Below are 18,088 nucleotides of genomic sequence, written 5' to 3'. Positions count from 1 at the left end.
TTTCTTCACCTCGTATTCCTATCGCAGTTTTATTCAATCACTAATGAACGACACTTTATTTGTTAATCAGAATGACAGAACGTCATTGGTCATCACTTCGTGTTAATACAAACAAGTATAAATTTGTTTTCTGGGTCCTACTTTGTGTATGTGATTTTCTTCCGTAAATTTTATTAAAATCCTTATTTTCGTTTATATTTATTATATTTATGGATTAGTATATTTTCGTGTCATAAACTGTCAGTCAGATAATAAACCATATGAATAAATAAATATAAACGAACTTATGATACACTTAACCATGACTTTTTATTTTGTTAACAACTTACCACTCAATCACACGATCGTATACTATTTACGTATTTGGCAGTGACCAGTTTTGTTATTTTTGGTAGTAAATTAATTATATATCCTTTTATTGCATTCTTCTATTATATTAATTAACACCTTATTTGAGTTTGTGTCATATACTATTAAAATGGGTAACTAAAGATATATTACAAAAATATTCGTGGACTGCGGACAAGGACAGATGTTTTTTTTCACAATGTCTGTATTAGCGACCATCACCTCGAATTATCACCTCAAAAAATGGACTTTTTCTGTTTCAAGCGCGCCAACTACGACAATATTCGTAAAATATTGTCAGAGGTCGACTGGGAAGAAATTGTCTGTTCAGGCGACATTATGAAGCACTTTTTACGAAATGATATATAAATTACGAGATGAGTTGGTACCTAAATGTATATATGTAATCCTCCCTATCTTTAAGAGTTATCAGTGAACGTGTCGATGAAACTGAAAGGGAATGTTATGGTAATTATATAAACAATATTGAGCAGTCCATATTTACTAATCCCAAAAAAATTACATACCTCCTAGATAGACGTAAACGTGGTACCATTCCATCTAAAATGGCTTTTAAAGATAAAATTTGTACTAAAGGAGATGATATCAGTGAGCTGTTCTCAGACTATTTTTATACTACCTTCTTATCGAACTCATCTCCTAGCTCTCAAATGCACCATCATTAAATACAGCCTCTGAATTGGGGAAATTAGAAGTCAGTTCCAAACAAGTATATGAACTCCTTAAGTCACTAGATCTGAAAAAATAATCAGAACCTGATAGAAAACTGCTTATATCTCTCCAATACAAAAAAAAGGTTCTAGGGAAAATGTAGAACTTATGTATGTAGAAGAGACTTATGTTCACGCAATGTACAAAACATTTAGTTCGGCTTTTGATCAATTTCAATATGGAGTTTTAAAAGCATGCTCTACCATCACAAACTTAGCAGTGCTAAATGACTACATATGTGAAAAAATGCTTGTAATGATAATATATATATACTTACAGCACTTGGTATACGTGACCATTTAAACAATTGGTTTAAATCTTATCTCCCTGATAGAAAACAGGCTGTCATTCTCAACTGCTCTTCTTGGAAAAATATACCCTCAAGGATCGTTACTAGGACCTCTGTTTTTCATAATTTTCATAAATGACATCCATTAAAAATTCTAATTACCTTTTGTTTGCTGATGATATGAAAATTTTTGGTACTCTTACGTCGTACTATTACACATTCAAGAAGCTTTATATGGACTGGATGAGTATTGTATCGTGTACAAATTAGACCTGAATGTATACAAATGTTTCTAGATGCATTACACTACTAAGCCTACCCCTTCCTCTCATACGTATATTTTAAAACAGGAACGTCTATCTGTGCTTAACGAAACAAGAGATTTACGAGTTGTCCACGATAGCAAAATTACTTTCGTACCGCGTACGTCTAAAGCACTTGGTCTTATAATTCTTACAGCCACACCTTTCAAAAGAATGATAACATTAAAAATTCTCTACTGTTCTTTTGTCCGCAGCCATCTAGAATATGGTTCACTAATTTGGAACCCCATGTATGCTGAACACATTAATCGAATTAAAAGAGTTCAGCGGAAGTTTACACGATATCTAGGCTTTAAGTCGCTTTTATCGAAACGTCTTAACAAATTTGTTTCAATAAATATAATAAAATACTATATCGGAAAAAGCGGCATTAATGGCTTACCAGTGGGAGGCTCCTTTGCACAGGATGGCGGCTAGATTATGGGTACCACAACGGCACCTATTTCTGCCGTGAAGCAGTGATGTCTAAGCATTACTGTGTTTCGGTTTGAAGGACACCGTAGCTAGTGAAATCTTATGTCTCAAGGGGACGAGCCCAATTATAGTGCCGCTCAGAATTTTTGTTGTTTTTCAATCATCCTGAGCGGTACTGCATTGTAATGGGCAGCGTATCAATTACCATCAGCTGAACATCCTGCTTGTCTCGTCCCTTATTCTCATAAAAAAACACGTTTCTATGGAAGCTATCAGTAGGTATGGGATAATTGTAGGCTCTCACATTCCTAGATTGTGTGAGCGATAGATTCTGAAGGAGAGTCAATAACACATGGACGTGACCGCAGGCGGCGCCACGGCACGGGTGCTGCGCGTGGAGGAGACGGGCGCGGAGTGGCGCCTCACATGCAGCGTGTGCGGACGCGACGTGCGCGCGTACTGGCTGTGGCCTGCGAGTGGTCTCTCGCAGCCCGCCGAGCTTACCGCCGACGAGACGCAACACTGCTGGCACGCCAGCCACGTGACGCACGACCCCGATGAAGCCTGGTGCGTGGCCGTCACGCCAGCTGGTGGCGCCGTGGCCATGTTCCCCGCCCGCGCCTCTGACCCCACCCGTTCACCCGAGCTTCACCCCGGCAACGCTTCCGCGACCAATCTAGCGCGGCCGCCACTGCCAGTGCTCCTCTTCGGGCCAGCGGTGATCGCAGTAGTCAGCTACGGTCTCAATCACATGAGTTAATCTACGTTAGTACCGATGCTACCTATGACGACGCACTTTGTACTCGGCGATCGTAAGTGGTTTTACTTATAGTACGAGGAAATCTATTAAGGTTTCGGAAATTTCAATTAAATTAATTTTGTATATAAATTGTCACCGGCCACTATCGGTTTGTGATAATATCAATAGCTTACCATCATTGTGTATTGTTATAGATTTTTTCTGTCTCCTAAAACACGTTACAAATCGGTTTTAAATATTTTTACTGCCGAATCGCACTTGTATGAAATGTCGTAACTCGCAGGTTTGGCCCAACTGTTACATTTATAAACAAGTTGGAATTCACTGAGATGGTGTACCTATGTAGTATGCAATAACTTAGCAATTATGTAAAATATCTACAATGACCCGCTCGGGGGTAATGAAATGAATTGGTAGTATGAATCGCTTGATTCACCCAAGATTATAATGATTCAAACTTGTCTTCAACAACGTTGAGTGTACGGTCGCTAATAATATGGTTCGTATAGTGAGGTCACCCCATGTCCTCACTGTGTACGGCGTTCGAAGCCTTATTACGTCGGTGTAGGAGTTATTTTCCGATTCGGTATTGTCGCTGCAGTGTTGTCCAATTGTCGAATTATAATATTTTCACACATCTTGTTAAGTTTTCTTGTGAGTTTTACATCTCTGTGCCGCAAAATAACTTTTTGAATACGTCTCGGAAGTTTTACTGTAGTTACATGAAAGTTGTACTATGATTTTAGATGATCTTATATTTGAATTGACGAAATGTATTTTTTCTAATGTACCTAATTATTAGTTCCTGAAACATTTTAAAGTTATTTGGCAGTTTGGCAAGTTGCAATGTCAATGTAAGATGTAGAAATTATAAGATGAAATAAATGACAGCAATAATTGTTGAGCTGTGAGGAATACATGCGGTGAGGACTGGGGAGGGCGGAGGAGGTCAGAGGAGGAGGAGTAGCTTGTGTCAATTTGATGGTGGTGAGAAGAGTTTATATTTAGATGTGATCATAATATGTTATCATGTATCGCTGTTTGATCGTATTTATGTCTTTGATAACTAAACGAATTATGAATAATTGATTAAATTGTATGTGTGATACAAATATATCTTAGTAGTTGTCTATGTACTAGCTTCGTAGTGTGTCTGTCTGTCTCTCTGTCTTTAGTCTACTCTAAGATATTCCCGCCGACATGCGAGAAGGTGTTATCTTGTCTCATGGCAAGTCGGGCGTGGATATTACGTTTGTACTAGAGGTCTTATAAGCCAACGTACACAAACACAAGTTGACACCTTCTGAACGTACTTTCTGTCTCTTTCTTTTTGTTACCTGTCTTCTTCTAATATACAACGCGTAACACAACAAGCGCAATTCCTGAACGTAGTACAGAATGGAGCTCTTAATCTTTTACGTATGTAGCTTAATATTATTGTAATTTACCTTTTCTCGCATTTAATAATACTAAAAGCTCAATATGCAAGGTGCATCTTTTACAGTTATAGGTTAGTATTCCGCCATTACAAGACTATACATTTTTTTAAAGAATTTAATAAATGTATTAAAAGTGTAATAGTTTGCTGTAGAGATGTATATGTCGTCTATGATGTTTTCCTCTACTTTAACTAGATGGCGCTCTTTCGACATTGTCTCATTCTTTGTCTCATTTGGTGTCACGTTCCGTTTGTTGTGCTCCGCGGTGTACGGGTGGCGGTGTAGTCGTGCCAAATTGTTGAATATAATGACTCGCATTTTGTTATCAATTATTAGTAGATGAATTTATTTTATTTTTGAATTAAATTCAATTGGAACGAACACCAAAATAAATAATAACGTAATTTATATTTTGTACTTATTGAATGTTGTGGCTGTCATACGTTTATTGATGACGTCATCGCTAGCATTTATCAAGTTGAGCTGACGTGTCGTACGTGTTGGGCTCAGACCGCGTTCCACCGAGACTAGTATTTGTAGGTGGTGCGGTGTCAGGGTTGTCACTGTGTGCTTTGTTATCGGCAACAGTTTCATGATCCTTAGTATCCATAGTCTTGGTCTCGTCAATGTTATATTTGTATATTTATAATTATTATCATGGTAAGCCTTTATTAAAATATGCACATCAGTGACAGCCCTGGATATATTAGATATAATTAGTGATTATAAACTATATCGATGTCAATTGGTAGTACCCCCTCTCACAACTTCCCGCTCTGCAGTTGGATCTACCAGCTGATTTCTGCCCTATCTCATTGTACACAAAAGTGTTAATTGTATTGAACAAGCATTAATAACAATATCTGACTTCCAATCAATCTAGATCACTGACCTGTATAAATGCCAATGGATAGGCTGTTTGATATGTTTGACAGCAATTTTTTATGCCTATTTGAAACGCCACTCGCGAGCGTCCAGAGAACTAATTTTGACATATAATACAAATGGCTGCGAGAGAAGCATGTGTACTCTGAAGTATTTTTGCATTTTGAATTAATTTCGGTCGTTTTCCGTGTTATTTATACTTCAGGAATTAACGTAATAAAGTAAACAATTTTATTTTGTTAATAGTTGTCCTACCATGTATGTTGTCCACTAGGTTGTCATCACTAGTTTTAGTGCCGCAGACTCTCGCTACATGGCCAACAGCGCCAAAATGGCGAATATCAAACAGGCACAAAAGCACTTTGACAGCCGCCAGTCCAGTGGTAAAAAGTAGAGGTCAGTGCTTCAATAGGATTTATACATTTGTTGCAGTTATTTATCAATTAAATAAATGTTTTATTTATATTATTAGAATGCGACTCCCATAGGTTTAATAATACTTGTATACTTCAAAAGTTAACTCACATTTAATCAAATTTAAATAAATTATAGGGTTGATAATATTATTTAAGAATAGTTAAACAGGAACACGTCGCTGTGGCATCGTTCTCTGTGCATTTGTCCGGTAGAACTGTTCCTGCTAACATTATACAAAATACATACATATATGTTATATTATATAAGTGCTCACTTGTTATGTTATTATGACAGATGAAAGCGCAGATGTCGCCGTCGCGGTTCGCGGCCGAACACAATCTCTCAAAGTTGATTTAAGTTAGATTTTATATAGAGATACTATAATCTTATATTTTTGTATTATCTCAAGCCGACAATGCGGGCCACCCTGAGTGAACGAGTAATATTTTTTCAGATTTTTGGCGGGAGGATAGGCTTGGTACAGCAATCTTAATGATCATCATTTAGATGAACTTTTTTTTAATGAAAATAAGGGACGAGACGAGCAGGACGTTCAGCTGATGGTAATTGATTCGCCCTACCCATTACAATGCAGTACCGCTCAGGATTCTTGAAAAACCCAAAAAATCTGAGCTGCACTACAATTGCGATCGTCACCTTGACACATAAGATGTTAAGTCTCGTTTGTCCAGTAATTTCACTAACTACGGCGCCCTTCAGACCGAAACACAGTCATGTTAACACATTACTCCTTCAAGGCAGAAATAGGCGCCGTTGTGGTACCCATAATCTAGCCGGCTTCCTGTGCAAAGGAGCCTCCCAAGAACTCATACCAAAGTTGCAGCTACTGCTACGGTCGTATAACACGATGTTAATGTCTATAGATACTAGTCGTTCACTCTGGCTTGCCGCGTGTGTGTCCGGGCGCAATGAGGTCAATTTGTGGAAATTACACACTATGTACTTATATATATGCTGAAAACAGTCCGTCCAACGGATATCGTAGTTAAGGTGTCCTTAGACCTTCCCTGTACATTTCACTATGAGCGAAAGGGCTGGAGTACAATATGCGATAAAAACGCAGCGTGTTTGAGTCTCCACTGAATATAAATACATTCAGATGCAAATTAATTTAAAATCGATATGCTGCCATTCCAATGTCACTAAGACACAAATGTTAAGATGTACCATGATCATAGAATAGAGTGTTTTTTTCCACAACATCTACTGAAAATTAGAGGAAATACCTATTCAAAATATGTTTATTTTATATTTTAGAAACCCAAACTGATAAATAAGAACATTTTAATACCAGTGGCTCTTAAGTTTGTCAAAAAACTAGCGCTCATCGTGTTAATACTCGCCTGTTTCGAACGCAAAATGTACGACGGCTCAAAATTTTTCGATCCTTCTTTAGAATAATAGTTCCATGAAACGTTTTTAAAACGTATTTAGTATTGTTAGTTATTGCTTCGGATTCCCCTTCAATCCTTTCACAAGCTCCGCGACATCTGCGCTTCATCCCCCACGGTTACCTACCGTGACACGCAGCCGGCACGCGGTAGAGGTGCCGGCTCACGTGATATGTCCAGAACCTTCCTTCCTTCACAAGTCCGTCTCACTGTTATATTGTAAACTTGTTAAATAAACATACGAAACAAAATGGCGAATGGGAATAGCCTTATACATACAGCATAGTACGGTGCTGATAGTATCATGAAATGAACTCTATGGCAGATGGCGCTTAATTTCATATTCCATCCTTTCCATCCTCGATCAGAACTCTTAACAGCGCCATATTGGATTCGTCATTTATTAAATCAAGTTATTCGACCGAATCAGTATTAATGTGGATGTATTTCATTAAATATTTATATCTGATAATTTATATGAGGTCTCGGTGAATCACATAGTTACGCGGATAATTTTTTAAATAATAAAATAAAATTAAAGGAGATATACACCACAGACAGTTATCACTAAAGAATAGTTGATCCAACAGCACAGCAGAGCGACGTTAGTGAATGACGTTCACATGACTGTCCAGTATAATTGTAATGACAGGGGAGTGCGGACACTTCCAATATCTCACTTTTTTGGAATTCGAGGCAACTATTCAAAGGTGTGATTCACGCATGAATCATCCTAGAACCAAGCATGTTGGTTCTCTTTATCGCGAAATGGTGAAGACGTGAAACCATCTATACTCGCATTTCGCGACTGTCACGCTGAGAATGTGGAGCCGGCTTATAAAAATTGCGTCGAACACGAGATACTTACTAACTAAATGAATATTTATACTTATTTATCAGGTAAATGTTGTGTTATCATCTTAACTTTTAAAATTCATCCTGATTGTAATGATTCTATGGGGGTTCCTCTTATCAATCTGTTGCAATTAAAGATACGAATATGTGTCGTATTCTTAATTAAAATTTTATGGGACAATTTAAAAAAAATAGATGAACTACTTCCATAACTTTGCTGATGATGCTTCCACACAGCTGCTAAAATATTTATAACATTATACTACACGTGATAATTTTTTCTTACTATTGTTTTTTTTTTTTGAAAATTTGATCTCATCTTGTATTGATTGGAACCTTCGGTAACCTATAACTAAATCGGATTATTTAGGTTAAATATTTTTTAACTTCTGTGTGGAAGCACATTTATACGTGACATGAGAGGCAACTTGTATTGAATTCAAATATTGATCCACATTCGTACTAATCGGTTGTTTATTATAAAATTATATGCAACTTATGTACATATTTAAATTATGAAGTTTGTTGTATGGCCGTAGCAGGTATAATTGATCGTTGCCAATCATCAAATGCTCGCCATCAAATCCCCACTAATGTGAAGTACCCACAAATGTCGTCTTAGCGTCCATTATTAGTCATTAGTGTTGCGCGCGTCAGCAAGGATGGTCGCGTGCGCCGCGTCGGTGCCAACTCATAGGTTATATTTACATTTATTATATGTTTAATTGTTTACTTTGATATTAATGTTTAGATTCATAATCATTGCCAGTGTATTCGAAATAAATTGTATTAAACACATTGAGTTTCATTTTAAATCATATTATCTAATATTTTTTTTTGGAATAATCAATGGCTTTTCGTGTGTATGCCAAAAATTTACACGAGATATGTAATGTTACACGAGGAGCGAAATTATTTCTTAATAAATGTATTTATAGGCAGAAATAGTCTCGAAAAGTTCAAAATAAATCATCTCTACAACGATGATTTAACATAAAAATTACGACAATTTTTGGATTACTCTGGCGCGTAGAGCTGTCAACAGCACTTTTGTGACGATCTTTGAAATTAAATAGTTTGACGAGGATATAATAGTAGATAAAACTATAAAATATAAGTGCTAAAAGTGGAGTGCTAAAAGCAAATAATGGTATCAACAAAATTTCATTAAAGTGAAAACTTGGAAGTAATACGAATATTTTTATACAAAAGTGAAGTAATAATTACTGTACCTACGACAAATGACAAAACCAACATCGTCGCTGGCGACTTAGCTGTCCGTAAATCATCAAAACCGGTCCACAGTAGATGCTTGTTTGTAGGTAGATAGACACAAACGTGTAAAACTGGGCTACAATAATAATAGTAATTATAAAAGAAGAATTTGGTTTCTTTTTCACAAAAAAATAATGCCTCCACATATTATCTTTAAAAGGATAGGTACCTCTTTTGCTGCTGCTCATAATATGATGATGAAGCTATACTTTTTATTTTATATGTATTTTAGGCAATACTCAAAAAAATAAATAAATATATAACTGATATTTTCTTGAAACTTTCTGATAGAATGGGTAGATATCGCGATTGCGAGGTGTGTTAAAAATCACTATAAAAGATCATTTATTAGCACCATAATTGAGAACTATTTTTAGAAAACTTTTTAAAGAATTCAAACAAAAAACCATAAGTATTAATTTACATTTTGTCCGTAATACAGATATTTTTGGTTGTCATAAGTTACTACCCAACGTTGGAATGAAATAGAACTCTTCAAATTAGTTGGATTAAAATAAAATTCATTTCAATCGTTCACCATTAGTTCACAAATATTGTCTTTTGTTCCGAACTTCGTCGATGTGTCCGAAAACAAAATAGAGTAGGGTCACTACCGAAGCTTCGTTTAAATTTCAGAAAAAAACTTGAGTAGTAGTAAAGACTCTTTAAACCGAGTGCATATTATTATAAATAATAATATTGATTGTAATAGTTCTAAGAAGTGTATTGTAAAATCAGTAGAACAAGTTACTGCTGCAAAATTAATTATTAATTTAGTTCATCAGAATATTCAGTCTATTAGAGGTAAGAAATTAGAGATTGATTTGATCTTGAATAGTCAAAATATTCACATTTTTTGTGTTTCTGAACACTAGCTGAAAGCTGAGGAACTCAATATGCTTAATTTTAGTGACTATATAATAGGAAGTTCCTTCAGTAGATTAAACTCTATTCATGGTGGTTCATTAATAAATAATGAAAAAAGATTAAACCTGTAAAAAAAGATATTGTTGGGCTTTCAATTGAAAAAACAATAGAGATATCCGCAGTAGAATTGAAGTATGTGTGTATAGACCACCTATATCGAACTTTGAAACATTTGTTACAAATATGGAAGTTGTATTAGCGAAATTAACCTGTTTGAATAAAAAAATAATTGTGAGTGAAGATTTTAATGTTAATATTTTGGAAAAGTGCGCAATGAGCCAGAACATAATAAACCTTTTTCAATCTTACAATCTTGAAGATTTCTTTATAGAGCCTACTAGGTTGACTGCTTCTAGCGCAACTTGTATCGACAACATTTTAACAGATATAATTCTAAAAAAAACAGGTTATCCATAAACTTGACTCAGATCATTTACGAGAGCTAATAACATTCGAACATATTATGTGTAAAAAAATTATATATGGAAACATAAAAACGATACCCATAACTAAAACTAGGTTAAAATTGTTGCAATAATCTTTATTACATAAACTTCCGTTTTTATCGAACAACCTGACTTCAAACGAAAAGTATAATTTATTCTGTCATTCTTTTATCGATTTCGAATATTTTAACGTTCAGCGAATGGGCAACATCTGACTTACATAAACGGAGGAAAACAATGTATGAGTTATATAGAGAAAAAAAAAATCGACAGAAGCGATACATTTAAGGATTATGTTAAACAGTGCTCAAAGTAGCTTAGAACCGACTGTCTCTTAGCTAAATCCAAATATCTAAGTTCGAAAATTCAAAATAGCACAAATAGAATAAAAACTATATGGGAAATTATTAATGATGAAACAGGACAGTCAAGTCGAGTAAATAATAAGCACAAATTACAAATAAAAGGCAAACTTTAAAACGAAGGCACTGAAGTAGCCAACGCTTTTGAATTATTTTTTACCGATATTCCAGTCTCCACAACAAAGGAATTGAATTCTTTGTCGACCTTCGCTGTTGCCATAATGAAGAAAAGTGTACCACAACATAAAATTAATTTAAATTTTTTTCATTTAACTCCCTATTATATTATCAAAGTATTTAACTTAAAGTCAAAAGAGCCAGTGATTTATGGGGTGTCTCAGAGCATATTGTTAAATCATTAATTTTATTGCTCCTGAATTGGCCTCAATTTTTAACAGCTGTATTGATGAGGGTGTTTTTCCTGATTTACTTAAATATAGCAAAATAAGTCCACTTTTTAAATCTGGCAGTGTAACTGATCCTAATAATTATAGACCTATATCAATCTTACCTCCTATTAGCAAAATTGTTGAAAAAAATATTTTACTGCAGTTGAAGAAACATTTTTATGTAAACAACTTAATAACTTAATGCATAGAAATCAATTTGGTTTTACTCGAGGTTCATCAACAGCTGATGCTGGTGTCGAATTAATAAAGAATATGTTGATGCTTGGGAAGATTCTTTTGATGCTTTGGGTGTTATTTGTGACTTGACAAAAGCCTTTGATTGTGTTCACCATGAGACTCTTATTAAAAAATTATATCATTACGGTGTACGAGGAGTCTCGCTGGAACTATTAGAATCATATTTACAAGGAAGAATCCAATTCGTTAATGTAAATGGAATGCAATCTTCTGGTTCTTTGGTCTCAATGGTCAACCGGGCCCTTCCTGTTTCTGGTATATATTAACGATCTGCCATTTTTTATGAATAAAAAGTATCATATAGCCTTGTTTGCCGCTGATACATCTTTCTTATTTAGAATCAAACGTCAGCAAAATCAGTGTGATGAAATAAACAATACTTTGTTACGAGTATCAAAATGGTTCAATTTGAATAATTTATTATTGAATAAAATTAAAACAAAATGTTTAAAATTTACGTTGGCAAGTAAATTTCAAAGATACAGAATTGAAAATTGATGATAATGCAGTAGGTATAGCATTAGATTCCAAACTACAGTGGGGGCCTCATTTACACAATTTAACTAGTAAATTGAGTTCAGCCTCTTTTGCTGTAAAAAGGATACGACAACTTACTGACATAGATAAAGCAAGAATTGTCTATTTTAGCTATTTTCATAGTGTTATGTGGTTAATTAATTATACTATACATCGGAAGTAAATAATATATTGATACTTCAAAAAAGAGCTGTAGGTGCCATACCAAATGAGCCCACGAGAATCTCTAAGGAAAAAATTTAAAGAAATTCATATTATTATGACCGTACGTGTACGGCCAATATATTTATAGCAATCTCCTGCACGTACATACAAATTATAATTTATACAGTAAAATAAGCGACAAACATAATTTGAACACTAGAAATAACTACAAGCTTATAGTACTAGGCTCTGTAAAATAAAGAATTCTCTTGCATGCGATGGTATTAAATTTTACAATAAATTACCAAAAAGTGTATCTGAATTATCAATAAATAAATTTAATCTTAATCTTTTATTAAATGCAGACTTATGCCGAAGGCTTCTTACAGTATTGAAGATTACGTAAACGATATTACAATATGGAATTGAATAGTATTATAGTTGTTTGTTTTTATGGATTTTTATGGTTCTGCCCGCAGACGAATAAGAAAATAAGGACTCCGCGCCATGATATTAAGAAGTTAAGCAACATTACGCTAGTGTGTGTGCAGTTACGGGGCATACCAGATAACACAAATTCTTTCCCGTTATTATATAGCCACGTTACATGTAATTCCGATTTTTTAATATATGATAGTCAGATTGTTTTCTTAAATAAAAATAAATATCGTCATATTATGAGTAAATCTTGAAAGTAAGGATTGCGGGTTTGATTCCTTTGCCCGTGTCTTTTTTGCAGTATCTTTGTTTTAACTGATTTAAAAATGACGTACTAACGTTTCTTATTTTTAACAATACCTACACAAAATTCATTCTTAAATTCGTTTTTTTTGCCACTGACGTGGTATGAAATAAGTAGATTTTAGTGAACAAACAACGACCTATGTTTTTTATAGTGATTTGGTTGCTAATTAATTACACATCATATAGTAACACTTATATAAAGGGTCTTAAGTTCAGTTCTCGGTACAGCGTCATCTTCCTAGAAAGACAAAATTACAATTCATACTTTTATGTCCGTGACAAATGTGGTCTGCTATGAGTCATTTTGTGTCTTCTAAGACGCCACGTCTCTCCACAACGCCAAGTAATGGAAATTTTCACAGAGTACTGGATCCTCGACAATTCGAGCAGCTCTGCTCAAAGATGGGAACAATACTAGTTATGTGGCCGGTACCGCACCTTATAAAGCACACAAATATGGGCTGGTTTGAAGTAGTATTCCACACTAATTTAAAAAATTGTTGGTAAAGACTAAAATAAATTACTGGGCAAATGAGACTTGACATCTTATGTCTCAAGGTGACTAGCGCAGTTGTAGTGCCGCTCAGAATTTTTTGGTATTTTAAGAATCCTGAGCGGCAGTGCATTTTAATGGGCAGGGCGTACCATCAGCTGAACGTCCTGCTCGTCTCGACCTTTATTTTCATAAAAACATGAATAATCTACTAAGAACACCATTAAAATATGGATTACCCAATTTTCCGGGTAATGTCCATGTTTATTTTCCGGTCACACTGGATGTTACTATCAGGCGTTGTGGAGGTTTTGTGTTCCAAACATCGAATTAATTTGTATTATGAAAAGAACAAAAAAAGTGTGATTAGGTGACCTACTACTATTCTTTCTGTGAAATATAATTCCTTGACACTTTTTATGTTCCGTAGTATTGTTTTTACACGTTTCCACAACGCGCGACGTCATTTTTAAATTATTTATTGAGACGCAAACTGATCTGTCAGACGATGACAATTCTCATAATGGCCGCCCGCGCCTGTCGGCCGTAGTAGTGTTAGTGTGTGCGTGGGGCTATGTATTTACACGTAAATCGGCTTGTTTTGGTGCTACACTGTTATGTAAGGTGACACGGAGTCCTTATTTTTTTACTAGTCCGTGGGTTCAGCCTTGTATTGCATTAATTTAAAAATATGTATAAGTTTAAACTTTTGTGTAATTAATATGTATATATCTGAATTGTATTTTTTGTGATCAACGTTCACGAGCAATCTTTTTATTCGATTCAATTCAATGAATAAAATATTTTTGACTTGACTTGACTTGAAATTTTGTTCGTTGACGAAGTTTCGATTCGGACAAAGAGAGTAGACCCCGGTTTGGATTCTGATCGGACGTAGTGCGAAAGCTCTCTAAAGCGTAAACGTTAGTCTAATCCATTAGAACTTTTAGGTTAAAGCTCCGTATTTATTATAAAACAAACGAAAAGATACCAACTAAGCGCAAGTTTTATGTCGAATTTCAATATCTTTTAGTAATGCTCAGATTTATTTTACCACGTTATTATTTTAAATTTTTCTCTGTTATAAGTAATTTTTTTACACACTTTTACACAAATTATCTTGCCCCAAACTAGGCATAGCCTGTATTATGGGTACAAGACAATAATATATTTAATACAATATACTTACTTAAACATACATAAATACATATAAACATTCATGACTCGGAAACAAACATCCATATTCATCATATAAATGATTGCACCTACCGGGATTCGGACCCGGGACCTCTAGCTTAGTAGTTAGGGTAACTAACCATTCGGTTATATCGGTCGTCAAATTTACATTATTGGGTTACATGTCTTGTTTTATTTAAATTTACTTAATTTTACTTTTAAACCATGTATTGAGTATTGTTTCTTATTTTATTTTTGCTCATAATTTTTTTTTTTGTAAGATTTCATTTATTATGTTAACTTGCGTAGCAACTAACCCTTAGGCGTCTGCAGAATACCAGCGTTGTGGCTAGTTTCACAACATAAAGATTTACTTGAACTTAAGTAATCGATTTAGGCAGCTGACAGATGTTGAAACGGTCTAACCGTTCCTTGTATGTTTCAGCTACTTTCATAGTGTCATGTCTTACGGAATTATATTGTGGGGTAGGGCTGCAGAAATTGACAACATATTTGTGCTGCAGAAAAGAGCAATTCGAGCAGTCTATAAAATGCGTTCAAGGGAATTCATTGAGAGAAAAGTTTGGTGAAATAAATATTATGACAGTACACTGCCAGTACATATACGAGAACTTCCTATACGCTCATAAACATATTAGCTAATTTAAAAAGAATAGTGATGTACACAGTGTCAATACTCGAAATAAACATAAACTCGCAATTCCATCAACTAGGCTCCGTAAAATTGCTAAATCTTTTAAAGTGGATCGTGTTATATTTTATAATTTATATTTTATAAACGCCCAAATGAAATTAAAATATTGCCTATTTAAAAATTTAAATGTATCGTAAAGAATTAATTAACATCTAAGGCCTATTTAAATGTGAAAGATTATTTGAAGAACAAAAGATAGTTGGAATTAATGTTCTAAATGTTGTTAATGAATATTGTTATACTCATTTGAATGCTATTGCAACTTGTACTTCACCCTGACTTGCACTAAATAACTTATAAAGTTTTACAGTGAACAAAGATTTTTTTGACTTTGACCTTAAAGCTGAGCAGATAACTTTTTGGTTCAAAGTTTATTCCTTAATTAAATTATGATTTTTGTATTTGTTATTATGTTTTTGAACCAAATAAATATATTTTCTTTCTGTCTTTCTAATCTTATTTAATTACCGTTCCTTGTTAGTTGGCAATAACATGTTTAAAATTATGATTTTCATATAAAATACACAATTCTACCATACATTATTTTGTTATATCTCAAAGGGTTTAAAAAGCATATAATACTTAAAGCTCCCAGACGACTTACTTTTTTCCGACGCCTCCAACAAAAATATCGTTAATGTATACAAAAATTTAACAAATTATATATCTTTCCTAGAAAATCACGCTATCCTTTGGTGAAAACAGTAGGACTCTGTTATAAAGGTAATACGAGTATGCAGTGATAGTTAACGACGTCGAACATGTATCGGACATCAAATGATTGTAACTTAGTTTCAGTCGCTTATTGTGTTTGCAAAGCATCAGCAAATAGACAATCGGACAACAATATTATGTTCAGTACAAACAACTAGTTAACAGTCTTATTAAAATTATTATTAATAAAGTGTAAAATTTTTGAAAATAATATACTTCATGGACGGACAGATTTTTTTAAATGGCGAAAATGAAAAAGGTACAAAAATACAACTCGCATTGACGAACCAAACGAGATCTTACTAACTCGTATACTCTCTGTTGACTGTTTTCACTGTACACTTAAAAGAGTCTGTCTACATACGCGTTTAAAAATTCATTTAGAAGAGTTAACTTTAGATGTTATTTGTACGAGCTACGTTTAGAGCTATCACAGCTGGATTTAATTATATTTTGTTTTCGTGTATGAACTGTTAGAGAATAACACGATGATATAGAAGTGATGAGCCACTAAACGTTGTTTTGCCATAAATTCCACTGATTTTATAATGTAAATGATGTTATAATAATAATAATAATATTGACACACTTTTTATACAAATTATCTTGCCCCAAGTTAAGCATATATATCCTGTGTTATGGGTTACAAGATAATGATATATTTAATACAATATACTTACTTAAACATACATAAATTCATATAAACATACATAAATACATTTAAACATCCATGACTCGGAAACAAATATCCATATTCATCATATAAATGCTTGCACCTACCGGGATTCGAACCCGGGACCTCTACCTTAGTAGGTAGGATCGCTAACCACTCGGCTATACAGGTCGTCAAATGTAATTGATAATAATAAGGTAATGAAATGTCATTGAATGAATTATTTATATTGAGGATAAATAAGTTATTTTAGTTTATGAAAGTAAGGGATGAGACGAGCAGGCCGTTCAGCCGATGGTAATTGATACGCCCTGCCCATTACAATGCAGTGCCGCTCAGGATTCATGAAAAACCCCAAAAATTTTGAGCAGCACTACAACTGCGCTCGTCACCTTGAGACATTAGATGTTAAGTCTCATTTGACCAGTAATTTCACTAGCTACGGCGATCTTCAGACCAAAACACGGTAATGCTTACACATTACTGCTCCACGGCAGAAATAGGCGCCGTTGTGGTACCCATAATCTAGCCTGCATACTACTTAAGGAGCCTCCTAATGGTAAAGTATTTCTAAGGCAAAAAAATATAGGTTTCCGATAAGTAATCACTTACATATCCATATACTTAAACCTTCTCCGAAATACTGCATGGTATGGTATAATTATTATTTCGATTGGTTCAGTAGTTTTCACAGTACAACCGAAGAAAAAAAACCGGTTCTCCATCTACCAATAAAGATCATTTTGAAATCAATTTTGAAACTATCTATTGAATTTATATCTCCAAAAATCATTGATTTTCGCACTAATAATATAGCTGAAATTTAAGGTACTTACCAAATTCGAAAATCTATAAGAGTTCATTACTAACAAGATGAGTCTTGTTACTGGAACCTCATGACAGGAGCTTTTGTTCATCCCCATCCCTCTACGCAAGACCTGACTCAGTTTTAAACCAAATAGATAAAACAAAACTTTTATAAAAATAGTTTAAAAAAACTCTCTTTGGTTGAAAATATAATAATTGCAATCCAAAATGAACATCAATTCCTGCTTTATCGAAGTTAGATGAAAAAAATTATATAAATGAACAAAAATATTACTAAGAAAATTGAAAAATGGAATAATTTTATGAAATTAATGTATTGTCATCGGTCCTCGATGAATATACGAAGTTTGAACGATTACTGGCCGTTTAAAGTGGTTCAAAATCACACCCAAGTGAGACGGTTACAAACAAACATACATACAGGTGAAGCTAATAAAAAGCATGTAGTAAGAAACGCAAGTTTTAGAGCAGTTTATCTGATTAGTTATTATAAGTCTGATTATAAAATATTACCTACTGCACTTAATTCTTCA

The 18,088-nt window shown here is 34.2% G+C and overlaps 1 protein-coding gene across 1 annotated transcript in view; it reads left to right on the top strand.

Moving 5' to 3' along the window:
• The window catches only part of LOC126975624 (uncharacterized), a 77,069-nt gene extending 68,401 nt beyond the window's left edge, over positions 1-8,668 (top strand). Inside the window, exon 14 of the mRNA XM_050823627.1 lies at positions 2,475-8,668. Coding sequence (XP_050679584.1) covers positions 2,475-2,866 — 392 coding nt within the window. The 3' untranslated portion in view covers positions 2,867-8,668. The remainder of the gene's footprint in view (positions 1-2,474) is intronic.
• The last annotated feature ends 9,420 nt before the right edge of the window (positions 8,669-18,088 follow it).

This window comes from Leptidea sinapis, chromosome 2, assembly GCF_905404315.1.
Source record: "Leptidea sinapis chromosome 2, ilLepSina1.1, whole genome shotgun sequence".
NCBI classification, from domain to species: domain Eukaryota; kingdom Metazoa; phylum Arthropoda; class Insecta; order Lepidoptera; family Pieridae; genus Leptidea; species Leptidea sinapis.
The sequence above is the reverse complement of the archived record's forward strand: the minus strand, read 5'-3'. Positions and strand labels throughout refer to the sequence as shown.